The sequence below is a fragment of the Bemisia tabaci genome, chromosome 4, assembly GCF_918797505.1.
Source record: "Bemisia tabaci chromosome 4, PGI_BMITA_v3".
Lineage (NCBI taxonomy): Eukaryota > Metazoa > Arthropoda > Insecta > Hemiptera > Aleyrodidae > Bemisia > Bemisia tabaci.
In genome coordinates, this window is record NC_092796.1 from 53087781 (window position 1) to 53102440 (window position 14660).

Sequence of the window (14660 nt, forward strand, 5' to 3'; positions counted from 1 at the left end):
TTGCGGGCACACTTTGGAAAACTCATTTCCTTTGAGCAAACAAAATCAAACTTAGACCAGGTGGGTTCATGAGTTACACTATTTTTTTAAATAACTCAGGCCTTAGAGACTCTTACAAAAAACATTCTGAGTATGTTAACTTATGTTATTATTGATCAGAAAAATCAAATAATACCTGTCAAGACTGGAATCAATTTGTTGGTACATGTTGAATTTTGGCTCCGGTGCCTCATCCAGAGACTGAAAGCTGGAATAGCTGCCATTGTCATCTTCCATCTTCCAAATTTTCTGTGAATAATATTTTTCAGCATACTTTAAAATTTAGATTTATGGTGAGCAGTAAGAAATTAATTCAAATTTTCTGAAAGTTTAAGATTGAAACCTCATGACAGAGCTAGAATGAGGTCTCAATTGCAAGTCACAAAACTGTATTCGCCATTGGCGAATTAGAGCTATTGGTGAGATTGATTGAAGTTTTTGAATTGAAGAACTTTTCATGAGAAGGATCCATACCTAAATAAAAAACTACCAAACCATGTATATCGTCTGCGGTGTTTAAAATTCTCCGTTCCCATTTTATTTTTGTTTTAAAGGACAGATCAATATCATTCCTTGAGGTTTTCACAGAGTTTTCTTGACACAGGGAAGAAAAGTTGCAGATGGTTTCAAAAATAGACGCTGAGTAGGTTTTCATATAAAAAATAAAGTATGACAGGAAGTATGTAACGTCGCAAACCAAAAAACCTATGGTAGTTTCACTGTCGATATGACAGTCGGTGCATATTTTTCCAAAGTCTTGATCAGAGTTCTTCGTGCCTTTGCCAGCCCAGAGCATTAACCCTCTAAAGTCTATAGGAATGCGAAATTTGTGAATGTGAAAATTGAGCGAGATGGAGGCAGAACATAGATGTTTAGAGTAAAAACCTGAATTACTCGCATGTGAAATATTGTCAATAGAATCGAAGAGATAATTTTGATGACTCTTACTTCATTTGCTGCCATTACAGACTGAGATGTCTGTTCCAGAGAGAGACTTTTGCGGTAGAGACTGCCTCGTCTCTGGACTCCCTTACGATAGGAAGGTGGCTCTGTAGGATTTTCTGACTCAGTTGATGCAGACCTAAAAATTGACAGATAAAAAAGGAACGTTAGTACGAGGGCAGGCAAATGACACAATTACATCACTCACAAAAAATAGTTCAGAATTTTCAAAACAGAAACTTCATCAACTGATACACATAAAAGGAAAAAAAACTCCAGTGGGTGCTAAGCAAAAATAAATTAAAGAGGCCATGAGTTCACTGACATGTATAAATTTTAAATTAGATTCATTTAAGGGAAAAAAATAGAGTTTCCCAGAAAAGTTGCCTTCAGATCCTTCTGAATAAAAAACAGAAAGGTCAAAAAAGAGCATAAAAAAAGACAGTGAAAGTAAATTTCTCTGACAAGTTCTCGTAAGACTTACGAAGACACAAAAATTTCGAGAAAATAAAGAAATGCATACTCCTTGTTTCTTTCTACGCATTCCTTCATGCTGTAAGCACTGAAGCTACATTATAATGTTAATACAACTAAGGTGGCATTGATCTTAATTTTATTAATTCCTGCTTTTGACAAAAATAAAATTCTTTTTCAATAAAAATCTTGACAACTCAAAATCGAGTAGAGAAAATTAACTGGTAAGATATGAGAATTACGAAACATTCTGGATGAGAAAGTTACGTTAGGCATACTTTTTCCATCACAGTTTTACACAAATCAACTGTTACCTTCGACTGAAAAGTGCTCTTTTGTCGTCTTCACTCATTCGTTGAGATCTTCGTAGATCATGAGTAATTTCCGATAGTTGTTGCATTATAACTTGCATCCGTGAAACCCTTGGATCATCGCGAGCCATGGATGATTCTAAAAAATAGAAAGTGTCCATTTCAGAGATTATAGGAACATTACTAATGCAATGGTGCAGGATTTTGGTGAGCAACAAATTACCTTTCCACTTTCTTCCTAAAATCTGCTCTATGACAAAAATTTGATTTTCATGGCAGCATACATTGAGCAAGCTCTCATAATAGCCTTATTAATATATATTTTGACTCTTCTCTTTAAGTTCTTGAAATTCAGGAAACTAACATCTAAATCCATGTTATGGTAATTAAGATAAATAAAATAAAATAAAATACAATAAAATAAAAGTAAACAAAAAACTGGAACAAATTAGAAACCCCACTAAAGTATCACTTCGGTCCTTGCAGATATTGAATAATAGATTCATTGATTTCGACTCCAAAAATTTGAAGATGATCCCTAGGCTGTCTTGAGTGAAAAATATTTGATGGGAGAGTCACTAAAGAAAAAAACAACTGACATCATAAGAACAGCCGGCCGATTATTGAAAGTTTAAGGCTGCACAATAAGACATCTTGTCATATTAACATAGATTCAATAATCGGACCGAAGCTCAATAAAGTTTGTAATCATACCTCGACTGCTGACTGCTTTTTCAAGAGAAGGCGAAGATTCACGTGATTTTGGACCCTGGAAAAAATGAAAAACAATTATAATCAATTAAGGAAGAATCTAGTAGGATTTACGAGGGTCATCCAGAAAGTTATGTCTCCTACTGCGGGCCGATTATTGAAATTTAAACCAGCCCGATAAGACATCGAATTGCGATATATTGCATGGTTAAGATAGGGCTTTGTCTTGTCGTGTCGGGCTGACACAGTTTCAATAATCGGGCCGCAGGTTGCTTCCAAAGCTGTCAACGCTAAAAAAAAAAAAAAAAAAAAAAAAAAAAAAACTTATGCCGTTGGATTTTTTAAACTCTCGGCTTTAAACTTTAAGTCTTTATTTGAAAGAGATTCACAGGCATGCTCAGGAGAGCCACATTACCACTTTCATTCTCTTGGTCGAATTTGAGTACCTACAGAAAATTTTGAAAAATGTTTTGAGAAATGTAGATGAACAGTAAAGAGGTAATTTTTGTTGAATTTTTCCCGGAAAAATATCTAAGTAACATCGAAAGCTTTCAATGTTAAGGGGTGTGTGTAGTTCATGCAGGACCACTTCTTAAATTGTGTTCGAAGGCCTATCCACCAGCTGTACAACTGTGCGTTACGACTCATGCGTCAGGAATGATGATGAAGTCTGATGGCTCAGCAGCAAAAACCAAGCCATGAGATAGCATCGAATAACAAAACTAACCGTGACAGAAAAAAAGGACTAAGTTAGCAGCTACAAACTTTTATAGAAAGGTTTTTCTTTAAATCAATGAAATGCTCATCTTCCACGGTAAAAAAATAAAATGGAAGGAAAAAAATTCTTTATTTATGTTTGTGAATGAGTTCGTACCTTCCTCCTGACCGGCGGTGTGACAAGGCCAATTGTAGTATTTGGTTTTCCAGTGAGTTCTGGTATCATGGCTGTTAGCTCATTGCACTGGAAAAATTGAGTTATGAAAACATTAAAAGAGGAAACTTAATGCGGGGAAGAACTGACCGTTAAGATTAGATTTTCTCAATATACTCTCCAAAAACGTACTAATTTCTTGATATTTGATCGCAGATCTCCTCCAGTGCCTAGAGCAGCTTTCTATGATCTATCCATCCTAGTTTGTTGGAAATTCATGAAAGATAATTTTCCATGCCTAATTTTGAAATGATTTCTATGGCTCACCCAGAAAATGAGAAAATAAGTCAGCTTTGGGCTGAAATAAATGTGTTCATCGAAATAATATTCACTCTCACCAGAAATTTCCTACATGTTCAATCAGTAGAACACCTAAGTAAGGAAATTGTCCTGCATTAGGAAAGAGAAAGAGACCACAAAACTTACCAAGTCAAGGATTCTGGACAGTTTGGGATCCTCTAATAATGATGACTTGATTTTGCGTAAGGTTTCTTTCTCTTGATCAAATCTTTCTTTTTCACGCCTTAACTTTTCATTGGTTGTCCTTAATTTAGCATGAGCATCTCGCAATTCTAGCAAATCGCACTGCAACTGTAAAAAAATATTGACAAAACTTATAAAATCTTTTAAGTTAAAATATTAATTCAATGAGAAGAGTTGAGAGATTAGGGAGGGGAAAATGATGAAAATAAAAAAAAGGAAAATAATCCTCCAATAGTATTGTGAAAGGAAGCAATGACCTTTCATTAAAAAGGTTGCAAAAAGAAAGGATCAAATAAAGGAGTTGGAGAAGTTATTTTAACTACGTGAATAAAATATAACCACATACCTCTGTAATTTTTCTTTTATTCTCCTCTTGTTCTTCTTCCATTGTCTTTCGAAGGAGTTCATTCTTGCGTTTTGCTTCCAGACGATCTTTATCTCTCTCCCTCTCCATCTGAAAAAGAAAAATGAATAAATCAATCCAAACATATGAGACAAAAAAACTGAAAAACTATTTTAAGCATTAGGAAGGACTATGCACACTTAACCCTGAGTGTTGACATACTATAAACATGGTCAAATGCACCGCCCAACAGAGACATTCCCTTCTCGCTGCCTTGCTCACACCTCAAGCATCACCCCAAGTTATTATAAAAGCCGAGCGATTTAAAATTCTAAGAAAAAACAGCTCGGATAGGTTTCAGTCTTCACAGCGCGACAATGTTGGAGTAACATAAACTGATTCTAGACTGTTGCCCCTCTATTCAGACCATCTACAATTCGAATCAGATGTCCTCGATCCTTCTGTGAGATATATACTTGGTTTGGATGACTAGAAGGACAAAGAATCGATTCAAATGCCTATGCATAGAATCTTTCAATACTAAAGATTGAAGAAAATAAAGAAATTCGATATAGGAAAAAAAAAAATGCTGCGTGTCAGCGTACGGAAGTGATAATAAAAGAATTTGTAGGAATACAAGCCAATAATGCACAATAATTTAAAAAACTTGCTTAAAAAGAACTATCCAAACTATGATTTTTCAGTCACAATAGAATTGCATTAATCATAGAAAACGTGAAGAATAACCCCCAGAGTTAAAAAATAGGAACTTTATATTATACTTCAAAACTTTGTAAAGAATTACTATAAGGGTTTGAAATTGGCACAGGTACTTTCCCCTCCTGGAAGTACCCTTTCTAATGAAGAAGAAGTGCATAGTCAAATAATAATGACTACCCCTCGAATATTTCCAGCAGTAAATGGAGGTACTTTACACTGTTACTTCACTTTTGCAACAAATTGATTAAAAAGAATGCTTTAAAAATAATTCACGATAAAAGATTACTTACTTCAAATAGCGTTTGCCTCAGATCACGAGCTAGGGTTGACGTCTCTTGGAGAATCCTTTGTTGTTCCTCTCTTTCTTTGGACCACGCTAATTCTAATTTTGTCTTGAGCCCAGGAATTTTGGCTCGACCACTTGATAAAAGCCGTTCTTCCTCTAACTGTAAAGTAAATTAAATGTGAAAAGAAAAAAAAACATTGCCGCATTTTAATAGCAGACTGCTCGAGGAGAGCAACATTTTCGGAGTAAAATTACGGTTCTTTTGAGATGAGATGTACAATAATGAGGAGTGATAGGCAACATAACTGATCCTTCGCTTCCTGGTGCTTGATTCAGGGGTACGGTACATGGCCCGCTAACATGTACCTTGGTAGCCACAGAGTATGATAATCTGCCACAGGATATCAAAAAGCGGCAAAAAACTTTTCTTTCGAAAAATGGACACATTTTTATTAAACATAATATGATTTTACACATTGAATGAGTTTTGAAGAGCCAACCTGACTTGAATAATTTATGCATGAAACTATATATAATTTTATAAAAAAAAACAAAAGCTTGTCAACGATATCCTATTGTAAAGTTTGAATGAGTGTGACGTTTAACACAGCTGCCTAGATAGATTCATTTATTCATTAAATGAATTTTAATTGATGCCTTGCAATCCTCTTAAATGATGAAGAATTGCTGCAGACTTGTCAAATATATTGATGAATTCATTAGGGGCCCCTTCTACCTCATCATTATTAGGGAAGGTCTGTATAGCCAGTGAACACGACAAATATCACAAGTATTGATCACTAAGATTAGTCAGGTTTGATAGTGTGATTCTTTTCAGCAAATTTTAATGCAAAAATACTACACAACGTATTAAGTGTTAAATTATTGGAACCACAGTAATAACAAAGGTGCAGAAAGTTCTTCAGAGGAAAAATAAGTCGCAATCTTGTCCTTAAAATTTCTTCATTGTTGCGAAATTTTCTCAGTCATTAAAGAAGTATGATGTACGTGCCGAAACAAAAACTTTGAAAAATTAGTAGGCTTTCCTGTTTTCCTCTCATTTTTTGCTGTAATAAGGAAAGAAAAATTATTCTTTTTAACAAAAAATTTCCATCAGCGCTAATGGATTTCCTCAAGGCACTCCGTTTAAGACTCAAGCATTTTCTGCACCCCTGGGTAATAAAGCAGAATAGTAAAGTGTAATCGGTCGGATTATTGTTACGCACATAAGTAATTGAGTTCGAAGCAAAACAAATGAAGCTTAGCACTTGAGCAGTGAGTTTGAATTTAGAGACTGACGAAAGTGAACTGGAGCTCATATGGTTAAGGAGGTTATTCCTAAAATTTTCCTTTCTAAAGCTCATCCATATAAACACAGCTAAAAACAGCCGATCAGGAGAACTTGACTGCTATTTGCCATGACTGATTCCAGAGACATGTTACAGTTACTTGAAATTTTCACCCAATAATTGCACCAATCATAATGCAATTGAGGCATACGCTGGAATAACCACCTACACGCGTATAGGTGGTTTTTCTGGAGATTGTTCCGTTCAATCTACTCCTTGGGTATCACTGGTAGTGATAGCAAGTCGATTCCTTGATTACTCAGCTCAAGAATCCAATTTTAGTGAATAAAAATCAGACCGGTTGGCACGTCTATGGAATAGTATGGCACCTATACGTGTTTTTCCAAGTGAAAAAGGAAGGGTGAAAATAAAAATAAAATAGTGCGCTCAGAAGCATTTCATTGATCAAAATTGAGTTGCACATGGTTTTTGGTAGTTGAAGGTAAGGTCTATTAGAATACCGAGCGATTTTGTCTGGAAGTCATTTGACGAGTGTGAAAACAGCAAATGGGATAAGTGCATTTTTTGTTTAAAGGGGTTGCAGGTTAAGTGCAACCTACCATTACTGTAAGCCCACTGCTGGCCTCAATTTGGCTCAAAATTTTTCAGAAAATTTCAGAAGACGTTCATGAAGGTGTGAGACAAACATTTGTAAATTTTGAAGGTATTCGGAGCACTTTATAGGTACCAGTAAAATTCAGAACTTTAAACTCGTTTTTTTTTCGAAATAATAAAATCTGCACTTATGCGCCTTGTCTTCCAAGCCCCTCAATTTTGATGGTTGATATTAATAATCACTAATTAGTAAAAAGAAAAAAAAGAATTGCAAACTCAAGTTTCTACGAACTGTACTGGCAGATATCACTCCTTGGAATGATGCCAATCTTATGTGGGTGCTTTTTAATCTTGGTTGGCCAGCGATGCATGTGGAGCAATCTGTATAATTTTATGCATCACCCATTGCCGGGCCTTTTTATAATATCCGGAAATATTTCACAGGACCTAATTATCTGCGATTCGAAAATACTTCATAATTTAACAACGTACAACTAGTGATGGCAATTCTTGGATCCACCTTTTCAACGATAAATTATCCATTCATAGATGGAGCTACAATTCCACCAAATCTCATTACCACATTTTAAAAATTGCAAGAAAGAATGAATAGGCCGTTTGTCTTTGAACATGTTCATTCATGGAGCTTGATCTTAGCGTAAAACCACCTCTCCCCGACCAATCCTAGAATTGCCATTACTAGATGCAGCATCAGGAATTCTTTTGATAGATTTTCATGGTAATCTTCACAGCTGTTTACCTCATTGATACGGGAGGCCATTTCTGAAACCTTCACTTCAAATGCTGATTTATTAGAGATCAGTTCGGTCTTAAGTCGGGAACCTTCTAATCTTGCTTCAGACAACTCATCCTCCAGAAGGCTGAGTTGCTGCTCCAATGCTGTCACCTGCTCTTCAATATCTTCGCCCTAAAAAAATGTATTTGTAAGCAAACAGCAAAGCACGTTATTTGAAGCCTACTTTTATCAAAGTGGTAAGGAAAGTTGATGTGCCGATGAATACTGACAACAAAACATAAATAACGTATAAAAATTATAAATTAAGATTAGGCATTAGCTAACAATTGGACGAACACAGTCTGAGAATTATTATTTTGACAAATACTGTTAAAAAGAGGCAAATATTGAGCATAAGTAGATAACCAAAATATGATAACCATAAACAGATGAGATAGAACTACCTCAGGACTATATTCAGCAATATAGAACCACAAACATGTAAAGGCTCCTTTTGGTTTTAAGCAGTTCAATCAATATTCAATGATAGAAAGAGGGAGATCAGCAGAATGAATTCTAAATCTTAAACAAATAAATGGTTCACAGTGTGCAATCATGAAATTATGAGGTTCAAACATATTCATTTGTTCTGGTAGTACTGGGTCAAGGATTGAACATCCAAATTCCAATTTGAGCATATTAAATTTAGCAAAAGGAAAAAGTAAGGAATAAGACATGGCTTTAATGAGCCACAATTTACACTGATCCAGAGCGCCATTATGAGTCACCTATTAGAAAGCCTTACTTGAGAGTGACAAAAGCTTGAAGCTAGCGATGAATGCTTTTTTGAGAAGGCTTACCTGCTCGGAAGATCTGGTAGAACCTCTGGCGCCACCTTTCAGGTCAGCAATGGTTTTTTGCGCACTTTCAAACATATGCCTGTAGTTATCACTTTCTCGCTTAAATCTTGATACTTGACCTTGCGCATTTTTAAGTTCTTCCATGATGATTTGGATTCGACTGTCATACCGTAATTTCAAAGCTGACAGATCACTTTTACGGGCTCTCTCTTCCATATACAACCTGAAAAAATTTGTCTATGAAATCAGCACGACAAATTTGTAAAACTGCTGATGCTAAGAACTATAAAAAGTAAGCTGATAAAAATTTAAGGTCATCTGAGCTTATTTACATGGTAAAAATTTAAATGCGTTGTAGCAGTCTTCAGAAAAATTACGAGATTGGTGAACCAAAAAAAATAATGACTTCATGGCAAAGACTTTTTTCTTCATTTACCAACATTTTGTAGAAAATGTCTCATTGTTATAAAATTAACCACTCAATCCAGACTTCTGTTTCTCTTGTTACTTTCTGGATCGAAAATTAAATGTATCTCTAAGGGACCATGAGAAAAACAAAAATGAATCGGATCGTTACCTTAAATTATCCATTCATGGAATTAAATGGTCAATCACAAACTGACCTCTATTTAGAAGATTATGGGAGCACTCACTAACTGTTAAATGGTAGGAAATAAAACAATACCTATTTTTCACTTCTCGAAGTTCTCGATCAAGAGCTGAGGAATCTGCAGACATGCTCCTTTGCACTTTGGAAACTTTGACGTAATCCTCTAACTTTTTCTTAAGTTCTTCATTCTAAAGGCAAGAAAAACAAGATGCTTACTTGAGAAAAACATTTAAAGAGCACAAAAAAGAGGTTGAATAAAATTAATTCAAATTTGAGAGAGAAAAGAGGCAAATAGTTAGCTGGTGAGTTGCAATACATTTCATTTGACTACATGAGGCTTTTTTTTATTTTTTATCCCATATGACAATTTTAAATTGGTTTTCCCGAAAAGTTCACTTTATCAACATTAATTCTAGCCAGTCAGGTTGGCCTGGTGGTCAGCGCATCGGACTCAAGGTTGATAGGTTTTAGGTTTGAATCCTGGCAAAGCCGACCAGTTTTTACGGAACTGACAGCCCCCTGATGTCTACAGACACTAAAGCAGCATTCATAGATGGCTGTAAGTTCGACGGAATTGAAGCCAAGTGATTAGCAGGAAAAAAAGAGAAAAAAACATTAATTATGTTAATAAATCTGCTCAACTTCGAAGTCATACATTCTTTCATTTTTGGCGTGAAATTTTCTGAAAAGAAAACTTTCAACGTGATCTTATATCAAATACTAGTGAGAAAGAACAACTTAAAAATAGATAAAGTAAGTTGAGACAACTACAGAAATTTTTAAATATCAAGACATATTATAAGAGGAAATCATCCATGTATGTCAGCAAAGTTATCATTAATCATGATGATGAGAAAAACAGTAAGTTTAAGTAATTTACTTCTTTCTTGACATTTTCTAACTGGTTTAGTTTCATGCTGTTCTCTCTTTGTAGCTGATCAATTTCAGACAATTTTTCATTTAAGGTTGCGTTTAGTGTGTTCAACTGAATTTGTAAGATATCACTGTCAGTTGCTTTTTCTTGATTCCTTTCCAGTGCTTTTACTCTCTCCTGAAACCACAAAACAAGAATGAAAAATCATTTAAAAATAATGGTAGAGATCTTAAAGTTGATTTGGGTTATATTGAAAACAGTAACATTGGCGTTTGATAAGTAACCATCGAATTAGAAGTAGAATGAATCGTATAACTTTTTGACCATTCAAAGAAATGAATGATAAGGCAGAAAAACTTAGAGAACAAAGTCAAATGCCGTCTAAGGTAAGAGAATATCTCAAATACTTGGATACATGTATTTTTTCTTTTGTTTCGTTAAGTTACATCATCTTTGAAAGATGAAATATATCCATGGCTAAATGTGAAATACTCGTGTGTGTAACTTTATGGCAACATTTAAAAACCTCCAATTATGTTTTATTTTCTTGGAGAAAAATTCATCAAAATGTTTCCCTGCAATTCTGGGTAACTTTTATAGAATAAGTGAAGAAAATTCACAGATTATTTCGATAGAAATTGTTAGTTAGTTTTCTTTTAGAAAAATAAAACTTGAGCAGAGTCCTACGTCGTCACAATTTGTGAGACACATTTCTTTACTTTAGCCTTTGATATGCTATTTATCACGCATTAAAAAATCAATGTAGTGATGAATAATTACAAATTAAATACAGTTTTTACAATCGATTAGAATACCCAAAGATGAATAACTTATAATATATGACTCCCCCAAAAAAGTAAAAATAAAGTAGGTAGTAAAAACTAAAGTGTCAAAATAAGGTGAAAACTGTCAAACTGGGTGATATAGATGATACTTTTTTCCCAGTATTGAATCTGTTGACATACCTGAATTTCAAGTTTTTCTTTGATCCACTCATCTTGTTTCTTGTTGTAAGTTTCCCTTAGAGCTCTGAGCTCAGATTCTAGGCTTCTAGCTTCTTGCTCATTCACAGCCAGCCGACTGTGTGAAAAGGAGAAAAAAAGTTACATTCTAGGCTCAAGTAAAACTATAATCAAGGAGAAATTTGAAAGGATAAATTAGGTTTTTCCCCCACTTAAATTGATAAAACTTTTTTGATTCACTTATCCAGGATTAGGAGGACACAGATCCCTCTTTGCTGCTATACAACTGAACCCCTGGCAGGTGCCCCGCATTTTTATAGGGCTACTTCACAGCAATTAAAACCTGGGTTAATGTCTGAAAATTTGCAGATATCAGATGCATCCAGAATTAGATCGCAATTTTTGCAAAAAGGAACCAAGAGCATTCCAATTTTGCTAGGATTGTGCAACTTACATTCTTTGCGATAAATCACTGAAATCATGGACAAAATTAAATTTACAAAGGTAATTTTCGGCTTGAATTTATAGTTTATTGATTGTAAAGATAAAACTTATTTAAGTAATCAGTTAATATTTGCAACGTGAAAAAAGTTGCACAATCTTAGCTCCATTGGAATGCTCGTGGTTCCATTTTGCAAAATGCAATCCAATTATTATTAGTTGAAAGTCGAAAATCATAGAAATTGTCCGAGTAGATATCTGAATATAAGTATGAAAAAAAAAAAAATAATAATAATTCAGGGAATCAGACAGCTTAAAGTGATGGGGAGCAACTATGCTGGAGTAGGGATGGAATATTTTTTAACGGGTGAAACCAATTTTCAGGTGGACTGTATTAATTTTCAAAAAAGATGAGAATAAGCCGCTGTTTAGGGTCACTGATAAAGAACAAACCTGCTCAATGTGACTAGGGCCTATTTAACAGTGAAAATTCAAACGGCTTCACATATTCTTGGAAGATACAAATTAAAATTTGACTGGTTGTTTACAGTCACTGGCGAGAGGAAGAAAGAGAGAGCGAAGAATTTTTAGGTTCTGTAAGAATTAATTTTTGGATGAAAAACAATACTGGAACTGAATATACCTCAACAATGTTTCTTTTTCCATCACAAATTGAGATTTGGTAGCCACATGTTCTTGCTCTAGTTGCTCATACTTGGCAGTTAGTTCTTCATAGTTTTTGCGTTCTTCTGTCAAACTTTGTTCAACTTCTGAAAGCAAAAAAGAGAAAATGAATTTGAGATAAATAAACAAAAAACAAGTAAAAAATTACAGAGCGAAGGAGCAGGCATTAAAAATTGCACGGACAACTTAAAATTTGCGTTTTTCAAAAATAGGTTGAATTTTCTTTTTGGATATTATAAGAATATTTATGAGGGACAAATGCAGGAAAGCCATGTAAAAGGTTTTTCTGCTTCCCCATTCAATGATGGATAATATCCATCAATCTGGTATGAAAGCAAATTCTTGGCTCACTTATTTCACCCTGTTGACACTTTTAAAATGTTTGAAAACTTTCCAAACCAAGCTCCATGATAAATTTTGAGCTCCTGTCACTATAATTTCCATAATTACTTGCTGCAAATCAATCACATTCTGAGGAATATTCAAGGAAGAGTATTAGAATATGTCACGTACTTGGATTTCTTCTCAATGACGCATTTTGAATACATATTTGGGGAACTGATCAAAAACAGGTTTGCATATTTAGAGCTAAAAACTGTAAAAACTTACTCTCTAACTGTTTATCATATTCCAGCCTGACTTCACTTAGACGCCTATTGAGACCTTGTTGTGACATTTTATTATGTAAGTTTGAAATTTCCGCCTCTTTGCACTTATTTTCTTGCTCATATGAAATTTTCATACGGTCTTTCATTTTTCTCTCCGACTGAAAAGTAATCATGCAATTAGGGATGATTAAAGCAACAGCATATGATAGAAAAATTGTTGACTATGAATACAAAAATTATAATAGGATTCAAAAATAGATACACCAAAAAAAGTGAAGTAAAAAAAGGAAATTTTTAAATAAGATAACTGAGAATGAAATAAAGAATTCCTGGTTTTATCACAATAAGACAAGCAAGTCATATAACGTTGGTATTATGTTTTAATCAAATTTACACTTACAAGATAATTCAAAAGATGGTGATAATTTTTCTGACTGTATCTAATTATACCCTATTTTATGAGCTCTTTTCCAAAGAAGTTCTTTAATGATTTTAAATTGTTCCCGACTACAAAGTGTAAGGTCCACTTTTTCCAAGTAGAGGACTGGATCTACTATTTCTTTTCATAAAATTTGGACTACTATAAAATTACTGCATTATCTTGCGATATGAAAATAAAATATTTAATTAAAATATACAAAGATGTGTTGACTGTAGAGTAGAGGTAAAAATAATCAACTAACAGACTTGGAACATGAGACCGTTGAGACTAGTAGAGGGGAAATAGAGGTGACACTGGTATACAGCCAAAAAAGGCAAGACATATGAGAAGGAACTATTTGGAAAAAGTGACTTCATGAAAAATTGGTAGGCGATTGAGAGAAATTAAGGGTCATTTTGAAAATTGGCAGGGAATATTTTAACAAACTAGCAACATCAGTTATTCAAAGAATAGGTTTTTTCTTTTCTCTCTCTCTCTCCTTCTCCCCCCTTTCCCCCTCCCTCTCTTCATGGGAAAAAAAACAGATAAGATTTAAATTGGGTAAAAAGGCTGATTTGGTCATTTGACCATGGGAACTTCATACTCCATAATCAAAAAGAGCAGGAAAAATTCCTAAGCCCGCCTGAGACATACTTCATATACTTTTGGCTGCTGAACCAAAAATCGCAATGGTTTTTTCCTGTAAAGCACAAATTTTTGAAATAATCTATTTGAATAGGAAAACTTAAACCATCTGGAAACTCCTAGTGTGATGGGGGGGGGGGACAATTATGCTAAAAGTCTAAATGGATAACCATCTGAGATATGTCTTTGCTTCTTTTAAGAACCAAATTTTTGTGAACTTGTGCGATCTTACCTATTTCTAGGGACGAAAAAACGATGATGAATATGCAAGGGGGAAAATAAGGTTGTCACGCAGGATTACAGAACCAGAGAGATGTAAATTTGCATGCTTAATTTGTTTCTACAAAGAAAAAGTAAATACCAAAGCTTTGCCCAGGCTAGGTTTCTTAGGGAATCTGAATCTTAGGAAGTTTTGATGCAGTAATTGGCCGTGAATGATTAAAGAAAACCAGAACCTCTGAAATCATCTAAAAACAGTTATTTTCCACCCAAAAAATATTGGAGCAATGCAAGCAGCATGTAATTTCTAGTTTTAAAGTACCTATGAAATGCACCCCATGAAGGTGCAATTTTTTTTACATTCAGAAGCACTTTCTGAAACACTCAGAAAAGTAAAAAAACGCTGCCTCTCAGTCCAAGAGGCGCAGCAGCTCTTTGAGACCCCACTCAAACGAT

The 14660-nt window shown here is 34.5% G+C and overlaps 1 protein-coding gene and 1 long non-coding RNA gene across 5 annotated transcripts in view; one reads left to right on the top strand and one right to left on the bottom strand.

The window, feature by feature from the left end:
- Positions 1–14660, top strand: part of LOC109034121 (uncharacterized) — a 28542-nt gene that overhangs the window by 13223 nt on the left and 659 nt on the right. The window lies entirely within an intron of this gene.
- Positions 1–14660, bottom strand: part of LOC109034117 (uncharacterized) — a 64824-nt gene that overhangs the window by 3893 nt on the left and 46271 nt on the right. For 3 of the 4 annotated variants that reach the window (XM_072300053.1, XM_072300051.1, XM_072300052.1), the window contains 15 exons: positions 12921–13077; positions 12271–12397; positions 11190–11304; positions 10231–10401; positions 9426–9538; positions 8741–8963; positions 7905–8072; positions 5245–5400; positions 4238–4345; positions 3835–3999; positions 3352–3438; positions 2481–2535; positions 1770–1905; positions 988–1120; positions 176–288 (listed from right to left, as the gene is read on the bottom strand). In XM_072300053.1, the coding sequence (XP_072156154.1) occupies positions 176–288; positions 988–1120; positions 1770–1905; positions 2481–2535; positions 3352–3438; positions 3835–3999; positions 4238–4345; positions 5245–5400; positions 7905–8072; positions 8741–8963; positions 9426–9538; positions 10231–10401; positions 11190–11304; positions 12271–12397; positions 12921–13077 (2027 nt within the window). The remainder of the gene's footprint in view (positions 1–175; positions 289–987; positions 1121–1769; positions 1906–2480; positions 2536–3351; positions 3439–3834; positions 4000–4237; positions 4346–5244; positions 5401–7904; positions 8073–8740; positions 8964–9425; positions 9539–10230; positions 10402–11189; positions 11305–12270; positions 12398–12920; positions 13078–14660) is intronic. The other variant, XM_072300054.1, reaches the window with a different exon arrangement.